Below are 10789 nucleotides of genomic sequence, written 5' to 3'. Positions count from 1 at the left end.
TAATTGAAGGTAAAATACTGTATTGAAAATGTATTTAAAGTTAGTCGAATTCACGGGTACATGTACACATATACATATGTACTTTATAAATGAAATGATATACAATATGAAGTCCAGTAGCTGTCAAGTGTTGCTTTTCTTATCAGTGATGCCTATGGCCGGCCTTCTTAGACGGCAGGGCTGAATGGCTGGTGACTCACTACTATGTAAATGGAGTGCAGTTCACTTGCGAAGAGAAAAGTCAATGAAAGCAAAGCACAAAAGATATAATTAATCATACGTATTTATATACATACATATGTGCTAATTGTGCGTTGTATAAAATATATAAAGGGTTGGATAAGGTTTATAAAAAATTTTATTTTACATATGAATATTTTTATTTCCCCACTGATAACTGAAATATCCTGAAAAAATGCAAAATACAATTGATTACATTCAAACATATAGTAGTTAGTCAGCCTTACAATTTATAAGCTTACATAAGTAAATAAATAGCTAAGATAATGTTTTCATGCTTTCAATTAACATTCATTTTACTCTTTCTCTTTTAGAAATTATCGCTCAGCATCACGTCCAAAGACTGAAATTATTGGCACCACAAATCATCCGATCATTGATAAGTGCAAATCGCTCTACCAGCCAAGGTAAATGAAAGAAAAAATCGGAAAAATATAGTTTTATTAAAAAATAGAAATTAGAGCAATGAACGACATCCGAAAATCGGCACAAATGTCGTGAAATTCTTATTGATTTCAAAAGATAGCGAAAAGTAATGAATGTGCGACACTGCGTATGAGTCATGCAAATATGTTAAGATTAGAAAAAAACATTAATATAATTCAACCAATACTTTCATATACAAATTTTCTTACTAAGAATATCAAGAGACTATTTATTTAATTAAAGTACTCAGTAAATTAGTTAAGCTTCATTCAGAACTTGCCACTTACTTACTTATCATTAATAAATATCTATTTTTTCTACATAGAGATGAACATGAAGAGGAAGCTGAGGCTGTATTGCGCGATAAGAGCTCGCAGCATATCAAACCCATTCTGGATGAACTTATAAAAACAGAGGAGACTTATGTGGAGAATTTGCGCATTGGTCTGGAGAATTATGGAAATATATTTGCACGAAAAGACCTGCCCATTGGATTGCGTGGCAAAAAATATGTGCTGCTTGGTAATATTGGTCAGATCTACGAATTCCATTTGGAGGAATTTCTACCAATGTTGCATGCGAACAGAAGAGACTTGAAGCGAATATTTGACGAATTTCAGCTCTACATTGATGTAAGTCTTGAAGCGATTGAAAATAAAAGAGACAAAGCAAGTAAAAAAAAAATTGTACAAGCTTCTGTGAATTTTATAGCATTATATATATCCTGATGATCTTCGCTTTCCGATAATACAAAAATTTCGGAAATCGGTCTAGAAATGTAGGAGTTATTTGACATTTTAGGCTTGTGGGAGCGGTCTCGATGCCTTAAACCGCCCCTGCCACGCCCAGTTAAGGATCTGATAGGTCCAAACCACCTACTAACTCACCGCCATGCTCTGCCCTCTCCGCTGATACCAAAAATTCCGAAATCCGTTCAGAAATGTAGGAGTTATAGGACATTTTATGCCCGGCGGCACCCGTTCTGCTCGTTTATGGGCGCCTGGTGCCTCAGATAGAATTTACCATGGGGAAAACGAAATTCGGATGCCATCCTGAATGCAGGGTGACTCGTTTCCTCCTACTAATTTGCCACAAACAAACAGAAAATGCACTGAGGACGTTTTAAGTCCTTTCATCGCCCATGCCACGCCCATTTGAGCACCGCCGTGGTCCAAAACATCTAGGGTCACCCCGCCATGCTCTGCAATTTCTCCTGATACCAACAATTCCGAAATCAGTTCTGAAATGTAGGAGTTATTTGACATTTTAGGCTCGTGGGACCGGTCTCGATGCTTTAAACCGCCCCGCCACGCCCATTTAGGGATCTGATAGGTCCAAACCACCTACTAACTGACCGCCATGCTCTGCCCTTTCCGCTGATACCAAAAATTCCGAGATCCGTTCAGAAATGTAGGAGTTATAGGACATTTTATGCCCGGCGGCACCCTTTCTGCTGGTTTATGGGCGCCTGGTGCCTCAGTTAGAATTTGCCATGGGGAAAACGAAATTCGGATGCCATCCTGAATGCAGGGTGACTCGTTTCCTCCTACTAATTTGCCACAAACAAACAGAAAATGCACTGAGGACGTTTTAAGTCCTTTCATCGCCCATGCCACGCCCATTTGAGCACCGCCGTGGTCCAAAACATCTAGGGTCACCCCGCCATGCTCTGCAATTTCTCCTGATACCAACAATTCCGAAATCAGTTCTGAAATGTAGGAGTTATTTGACATTTTAGGCTCGTGGGACCGGTCTCGATGCTTTAAACCGCCCCGCCACGCCCATTTAGGGATCTGATAGGTCCAAACCACCTACTAACTGACCGCCATGCTCTGCCCTTTCCGCTGATACCAAAAATTCCGAGATCCGTTCAGAAATGTAGGAGTTATAGGACATTTTATGCCCGGCGGCACCCTTTCTGCTGGTTTATGGGCGCCTGGTGCCTCAGTTAGAATTTGCCATGGGGAAAACGAAATTCGGATGCCATCCTGAATGCAGGGTGACTCGTTTCCTCCTACTAATTTGCCACAAACAAACAGAAAATGCACTGAGGACGTTTTAAGTCCTTTCATCGCCCATGCCACGCCCATTTGAGCACCGCCGTGGTCCAAAACATCTAGGGTCACCCCGCCATGCTCTGCATTTTCTCCTGATACCAACAATTCCGAAATCAGTTCTGAAATGTAGGAGTTATTTGACATTTTAGGCTCGTGGAAGCGGTCTCGATGCTTTCAACCGCCCCTGCCACGCCCATTTAGGGATCTGATAGGTCCAAACCACCTACTAACACACCACCATGCTCTGCCCTTTCCGCTGATACCAAAAATTCCGAGATCCGTTCAGAAATGTAGGAGTTATAGGACATTTTATGCCCAGCGGCACCCTTTCTGCTGGTTTATGGGCGCCTGGTGCCTCAGGTAGAATTTGCCATGGGGAAAACGAAATTCGGATGCCATCCTGAATGCAGGGTGACTCTTGTGTTTAGTTTTTAGTCCTTATAATTTTTAGTAGCATTTTTTTCGGTGTATGCAGGGTGACTCCTGCGCTTAGTTTTTCAGCCTTGATAATTTTTAAGTTGTATACTTACTATGTATATTTTATCGGCATTTTTTTTTTTTAATTTCGAGTGAAAATTTTCAAGTAGTTTTCGATAAAAAATAAAGCTTAATTTTCTAATGACTTTATTTTTATTTTTACAGAAAAATTTGTTCTATTGCTACGTCATATTTACAATGAACAAACAACGCTCGCTCAAATTATGTGATACCTATAAAAATTATTTTAAGGTGAGGATCAAGAGAGCATTCGTATAAAAAATACAATACAAAAAAACAATTTTTAAGACGAAAACATATTTAATTCAAAATCAATCCCTTTCAGCGCATACAAAACGAATTGGATGACAAGTTGGGCATTAATAGCTTCCTGGTCCAGCCCATACAGCGAATGGCTCGATATCCGCTGCTGCTGCAACAATTTATCACGGTGAGTTTGAGGAGAGAACTGTAAGAAAAAAAAAAAAATAGTTTCGGTACATTAGATATAGGGTGTGAGTTCGGTATAAATAAAAAATAATTTTTTAAGATAACATATTTTAGTATAACAAATTGAACAAAAGATAGATTTGAATGGCTTCAAATTTAACTTTTTGACTCTTCATACGTCGACCATATTCTAGTCTCTTTTGCTCTCTCTGTTTCCGTTCAGACCCTCTTCAAGCACCGCGACTTCGAAATCAAGCCACTGCTTGAGTCCTGCTGTCGGCTGGAAAAGAAAATGCGCACACTGCTCACCACAACCAACGAATCGGAAGTAATTAACGACATAATCGAGTGCAATGAGGTTAGTATTTAGTTAGTCGATTTTCACTCGTATCTACAAATACATAGCTTTTAACGTCCTTCTGTTTTTGCCTCCCCTTATTCCACAATTTAGTTCAACGTCTTTCATCAGGGCAAATTCCGCAAGGTCAGCGACTTCTCGGTGACGGATCACACGCTCAGACGCAGCTATCGCGGCAAAGTCTTCATCTTCGACAAGTGCATCATCTACACGGAAATCAAGGGTAAACATCTGATCTTCCACGGTCGCTATCCCTGCGAACATATTGGCATATTGGCAAAGACGAAACATTTTACACTCTTCNAAAAAAAAAAAATAGTTTCGGTACATTAGATATAGGGTGTGAGTTCGGTATAAATAAAAAATAATTTTTTAAGATAACATATTTTAGTATAACAAATTGAACAAAAGATAGATTTGAATGGCTTCAAATTTAACTTTTTGACTCTTCATACGTCGACCATATTCTAGTCTCTTTTGCTCTCTCTGTTTCCGTTCAGACCCTCTTCAAGCACCGCGACTTCGAAATCAAGCCACTGCTTGAGTCCTGCTGTCGGCTGGAAAAGAAAATGCGCACACTGCTCACCACAACCAACGAATCGGAAGTAATTAACGACATAATCGAGTGCAATGAGGTTAGTATTTAGTTAGTCGATTTTCACTCGTATCTACAAATACATAGCTTTTAACGTCCTTCTGTTTTTGCCTCCCCTTATTCCACAATTTAGTTCAACGTCTTTCATCAGGGCAAATTCCGCAAGGTCAGCGACTTCTCGGTGACGGATCACACGCTCAGACGCAGCTATCGCGGCAAAGTCTTCATCTTCGACAAGTGCATCATCTACACGGAAATCAAGGGTAAACATCTGATCTTCCACGGTCGCTATCCCTGCGAACATATTGGCATATTGGCAAAGACGAAACATTTTACACTCTTCTATGAGCGTCGCAAGCAACAGGAATGCGATTTCCATGCTGAACCGCAGGTGATCGAGCTATGGTTGGAGTTGATACGCGACATGATCAGTTCATTTGTGATGGAGGAGCGTCAAAAGTTGCAAGATCGCTATGCGCGTGAGGGCGAGCAGCAGTATAGAAAGCCGGTAAGCTTGTCACTGTTCCGCGATTCGAATCGCTTCAGTTCGGACAGTGGCATCGGTAATATTTGGGTATTGCCGAAGCCAGAGGCTGAATCGGAGGTGGCGAATAATCGTACGACATGGTATGCAGTCAATTGAATTTAGAGCGGCAAAGCGACGTTTATGTACACACATACATATAACTATATAGACCGTGGAGAGCACGCACCCATTAAAAAAATAATGTATGGATTACTTAATATCAAAATCGGGCAATAAATGAGTCACAATCCATTCGGAGCAGTAAACGAGCAATCAAAGCATTTTTTGTAGTTTTTCCAAAAACTTTATTGATTCCTCGCTTTTTGATACGTTTTGGCGTAATAAACGAGCTAAGGAATATGCGAAGATTGACCTCGTTTCGGAGGTCAAGAGAAGCTCAAAAGAATACTCTCTTTAGCCTCTTTTAGGCGCTCAAAAGAAGTGCTCGCCCGTAAGGATATCGACGCTGAGTGGAAGATCGACCTATCTCGGCAGCCAGTTCGAAAACGCCCTATCTCAAAAAACATTTCAAGAACGCCCTATTTCAGAATTTTATTGAAAAACAACCTATGTATCTCAGAATTTGGTTGAAGAACGCCCTATCTCACTTCAAAATGTAAGACATTGCCAGCCGGAAACCGGGGCCATATTTATTTAAATCTGTGAAATATTACTAACAGCTAAAAATTTACCCTCCGATTTGTAAAAAAAAAAAATCTTTATGAAAAGTGCTTCATTATCACAAAAACTGTATTAAAATGTAGTAGCATTTTTAAATACTATTTAAACTTTTAATTTTTTAATTTACAGCTCAAAATATAATTTAGGCTAGTAAATTTAAAAGAAAATGCCAAAAAATATGTAGTCATACATGTATAAGCATTGTTTTGAAGCTTAGCAAGCGACTTAATGTTGATTAGAGAGAGTCACAATAAATACATATCGTTGCCCTAATATAGAATAGGGCCTTTCGGATCTGTTTGTTTCTTTACAAAGTAGTTATAAACCTTTATAGAAACTAATGTTCGCCAGTTACCATTTTCTTCATTAGATTGGTCTTTTATAAACACATATATACATTTTTTGACGCAGTTAATGACTTAAAATCCGATAAAATTTTTAGTGACTAATGTACCGACTTTTGTACAAAGCCATATTTCGAAAGCAAATGAGTTAGGTCCTTTCTATATTAAGGTATATATTTATATTTAAGTATATTATTTACATTTATGCATGACGGTATTGTTTTAATATACAGATGTAAATATTTAATTATGTTTATGGATATTCTATGCTAAAAAAGGTGAAAATAAATAGCAACTATGTACTAAATTTGAAAATTGTAAAATCGAGTGTTTATTTGCAAATATCAACAAAGTATAAAAGTGGGTTATAAATAAGTAATCACGCAAGAATAATTTTCCCGCAATTAGAAAACATCTGCGATTAAGATTCAGTAAAGTTTTATAACAACTAAAAACAAAAGGACAGGAGTAATTTGTAAATTATACAAGGCGTGCTCCACAATAAATTTATCTCGATCAGTTTTCAACTCTCAAGATAATTAAGGCCTTTCCAAAACGAGTAAAATCCACTTAAACTTGGTTTCGCATGCAGAAGTTCTGGATGAATATATCTTCGGTTCAACTGCCAGTGTTGCAACTGTAGCCACGTTATACAATTAATTAGGAATATTGAAAAATTTGGCCAGAAAATAAAAAAAAACAAGTTCATGAAATGGTATATGAGTACAATGGCGTTTTGCTAGGCAGTTATAACTTTATAGTGGAAAAGGACTTTGATTATTTAGGATCTAGCAGGAAAATGGACGATATCGCAGAAAAAGCTAACAATTCTAATTACAATCTATGGTCCCGTTCGCATGAGCAACGGGTATATAAGAACATGGAATGATAAAGTGTATGAATTTTATAATGACGTGAACAGAGTCAAATACAGTCCAGTATGTATAGAATGTAAGATCGTTTAAATGTTCACCGCGAATTCTCACGTTGGCATGGATCTGAGTCGTCTAATTTTCAATGACTTTCTGCCTAAATCTGAACGATCGGTTGATTACGGTTTATTGGCATAGATCTACGACTTCAGGAAACACAATATAAGGGTATAAATCGTTCATGCAGTATGTGTCCACAGCGTTAAGTAAATTTGGGCCAAGTCTGGGAATGGGCTGCCTCGGGCTTTCCTATACACTTTCACGGACCAAAGCGATGCCCTCAGCCGATATGGCGTTCCTTCGACCTATGGGTGTTGATTAGGAAGGGGTTCACTAACGAGCACTCCTTTTGATAATCAAATTTTGTCGTTTGGGCGAGCAGCTAGATAATAATTTGGCATCAGTGACTGAGTAATAAACCACAGATTACACAGACGACGTCAAAATAGCCTGGATGACTTAGACCGCCAACATCTACCCGCGCCAATTGATAAATACTTTAACTACATATGTTAGAATTAAAAAAAAAAACGTCAAAAATAAAATCATGGATGGTATTCTAAGGAAGCTGCGGCTTCGGGCTGCTCAAGCACCTTTTTCGAATACATATTAATGTAAGAGAACTTATAGATATCAAACGATTTTGTTATAAGCTTTCTTTGTAATTTTTATGCAAAAAACCAAACTGACTTTAATTCTCATATAAAAATTTAAGAGTACCGTTAATTTCTTCATATCTCTAAGTCAAGTTAGTATGAGACTACCTCTGAGGTACCAACTTTCCTTTAAACAAGTAATTTTTAGCAAAAAAAAAACCGACTTCAACTCTCATATAAAAAAAAATATATATATATATATATCTCATGATCCACTGATCGGATCTTAACCACATTAGTATGGGACCACCTCTGAGACACTACGTTTCCGATACAAAAAGAATTATCGAAATCGGTTGACGTGGTCCAAAGTTATGCGGTAACATACATAAAAAAAAAAAGATTCCGACGAACTGATAACCTCCTCCTTTTTTTGAAGTCGGTTAAAAAGAAATATAGAAATCGGTTAACGTGGTCCAAAGTTATGAGGTAATATATGTACATTAAAAAAATTATTTCCACGAATTGATAACATTCTCCTTTTTTTTGAAGTCGGTTAAAAAAAGTTGTCCATTTCTTCTTGTTATTACCTGTTACTGCTCCTACACTCAAACTTAAATGATTAAACCGATTCTGAATGCTTTAGGACAGTGGTTGCCAACCTTTTCCAATTGGCGACCCACCTTTCCTTAAGTTAATACGTCCACGGTCTATCGATCCATGGTGGAGTAAAAGCCCTGAATTTGCATCGCATTCCATCATCGCATTACTATCAAATATTGCAAATATATATACAATTGAAATTTCTTATCTTGAAAGCTATCAAAGTATATAATCAGTTGAAAATTGAGAAAGTCGCAGAAATAATACTAAGCAAACAATTTCATACAGTTTGAATATGATCACACCGTGCGACAAAAACCAAAATATTTCAAAACACACGAAACAATCAATATACTCACGAAGCTATTTTAAAGCTAAGATTTAGTGAAACTGCGGTTTTAGTTTATCTCTCTGACGTCAGGATTTTTTAAAAGGATTTTCAAAAATATGATTCATCCAAAAATTATTAAAAAAAAAAAAATTCAGCGCAATGTGGATTAATAATATGGTTAGCAAATGAAAGAGAAAATTCTGTAGAACTGAACAAAATTAAGTCTCTCGCTTCACAGGACAAATAGGTATTGAAAATGCCCTTTTAATTAATTTTATCTTTCTAAACCAATAAAGTTGGCATGGCGAAATTCGAGGATATGATCTTGTCTTAGTCCTTAACATGAATTTTCTTCAAAAATACTTACTGCAAAATTTTCAAGGATATTCAAGAATAGAATTTGAAAAGGATCATTTCAATATCTATTCGTTTAAACTTTTTTAATTCTATAGATAATTCTCTTTTATATGATACCCACATTGTTATTTTACATTGCATTGAGCTTTTGAATAATTTTTTGAAGTAATCATATCTTTAAAATTTCAAAGTCCTTTTAAGAAAAGTCCTGACGTCAGAGAAAAAACAAAAAACTTAGTGTCAATATTTTTGGCCCTTAGTTTCGCGAATATATAATTTTTTTTGTGTGTGTACAATTTAAGGTTACGCGGTGTTACAGTTTAGCAAGTTGTTATCACAATCTATCAATATGTAAAGTTGCGGTTTTTAAGTAAGAATAGGACATTAATGAGATAATAGGGACTGTTTCAATTGAACTAACACGTCAATGTCATTATGATCTTATCTGATGGTTTATTCAATTGTTTCTGATAGTTTTAGGATCGATTCGCGACCTACCCGCGATCCACCGTTCGGGAACCGATGCTTTAGGAGATTAACTTTCATACTAGCATCAATATTTGATTGCTCTTCTTCACAGTGGAATTCGTGAGTATCTCCTGAAAAACGTTCTATACAATTTCAGCATTCCATATTAAGTGAAGCGATTTTTCAGATTAGGTTCCAATTGGAATCATGTCAAATAAAAGATAATATAATCAATTTCATGAGTTCTGACCCATTTCCAAAATTAAGATTCGCCATAAGCAAAGGGGCAGTCAACATTCATGTATGTATGTATGCATATGTAAGTAAATAAACCAAATAAAATCGCTTGGCATTTTAATTATCTGAAGGTTACACGCTGTGCCATTAAAAATGTAAACAAATATGCAGACGACCCGCCCACCAGTGTTGCCAACTTTTGAGTTTCAAAAAGCACCAAACCTTGGAAAAAAGAGCATTTTACCGCACTAAAAGCACTAAATTATTTTTTTAATCAAAATATACTTTGATACACCTTCATGCTTACGAAGTAATACCGAAGTACTGCACACTACTGGCCAATTTTTCGTCGTAAATTTTATTAATTTTGATGAGCTTCTTTGGCCTAGTTGGTGAAATTAAATTTTGAAGGGGAAGAGTAATACTTAATGATACCCTAAGTAGAAATGAGCAAACAAATTTGTTGTTTTATAATAAACCGTGTTTTTACACTTAGAGGTAAGGATATCTCAAAATTCTGACGTGGTAGAGAAATTCTGNCAGCACCGAAAAATCTACAAAAACCGATGAACTCAGGTGGCAAAAAAAGTTAAAATTTTTCGAACTGTGTAATCAATCAATAATCAAGAAAATAAAACAATAAATATCTAACCTATCAGCGTGCTAACATTTTCAACGCGAATACAATTTAACAAGAACGCAAGACTGTGGGTTTGCAACTTCATCTTTTTAACACCCTTTTATTAGCTTCACCTGTATGTTTGTATGTATGTATGTTTGTAACCGACTCCTTTGGACTCGATTTTGACCCACTTTAAACGGACAGATTTAATTCAAACTTTGTACACTTATCAAGAATCAGCGACAATATAATAATTTCATAAATTTATCTCATTATCCTGATTAGGATCGCCAGGATTAAATAATTTCCTCACACAGCCTCTGTGTGAGAGCAAGTGAGACAACTACGCTGTTTGCGCATGCGTACCGTCTACTTACTTTCCGACTCGAGCACTCGGCTTATTAGTGTTAATACATTCTATCCCTATCAGTTGCACGGTTGGCCAAGCGGGCTAAGGCGCAAGTCGTAGGCGCGAGACAACGAACTTAC

General features: G+C 36.8%; 1 protein-coding gene and 1 long non-coding RNA gene across 4 annotated transcripts in view; one reads left to right on the top strand and one right to left on the bottom strand.

The window, feature by feature from the left end:
- Positions 1-173: 173 nt before the first annotated feature.
- LOC108368556 (pleckstrin homology domain-containing family G member 4B) lies at positions 174-5648 on the top strand. 3 transcript variants are annotated; one of them, XM_017623426.1, is made up of 8 exons: positions 174-240; positions 555-647; positions 992-1298; positions 3366-3452; positions 3547-3651; positions 3874-4008; positions 4102-4270; positions 4906-5648. In XM_017623426.1, exons 1-8 carry the CDS (start codon positions 185-187, stop codon positions 5244-5246), a joined length of 1293 nt encoding a protein of 430 aa, XP_017478915.1. In that variant the 5' UTR covers positions 174-184; the 3' UTR covers positions 5247-5648. The 3 variants fall into 3 exon arrangements, with proteins under 3 accessions (XP_017478915.1, XP_017478914.1, XP_017478916.1); XM_017623425.1 differs by having other exon boundaries at positions 4102-4297; positions 4933-5648; XM_017623427.1 differs by lacking the exon at positions 4102-4270 and having other exon boundaries at positions 4737-5648.
- Positions 3584-10789, bottom strand: part of LOC108368557 (uncharacterized) — a 42853-nt gene continuing 35647 nt past the window's right edge. The window contains exon 3 of the long non-coding RNA XR_001848392.1: positions 3584-3669. This is a non-coding gene — a long non-coding RNA (uncharacterized LOC108368557). The remainder of the gene's footprint in view (positions 3670-10789) is intronic.

The sequence above is a fragment of the Rhagoletis zephyria genome, unplaced genomic scaffold (assembly GCF_001687245.7).
Source record: "Rhagoletis zephyria isolate East Lansing unplaced genomic scaffold, Rhagoletis_zephyria_1.1 Rzeph_scaffold_03181, whole genome shotgun sequence".
Taxonomy (NCBI): Eukaryota; Metazoa; Arthropoda; class Insecta; order Diptera; family Tephritidae; genus Rhagoletis; species Rhagoletis zephyria.
The sequence above is the reverse complement of the archived record's forward strand: the minus strand, read 5'-3'. Positions and strand labels throughout refer to the sequence as shown.

Bases quoted from the DNA above. Each gene is read 5' to 3' on its own strand.
- LOC108368556 (XM_017623427.1), top strand. From the start codon at position 185: ATGGCTGGTGACTCACTACTATGTAAATGGAGTGCAGTTCACTTGCGA. The intron at 1,299-3,365 runs GTAAGTCTTGAA...TTATTTTTACAG, and splicing joins AATTTCAGCTCTACATTGAT to AAAAATTTGTTCTATTGCTA. The intron at 4,009-4,736 runs GTTAGTATTTAG...TCCACAATTTAG, and splicing joins ACATAATCGAGTGCAATGAG to TTCAACGTCTTTCATCAGGG.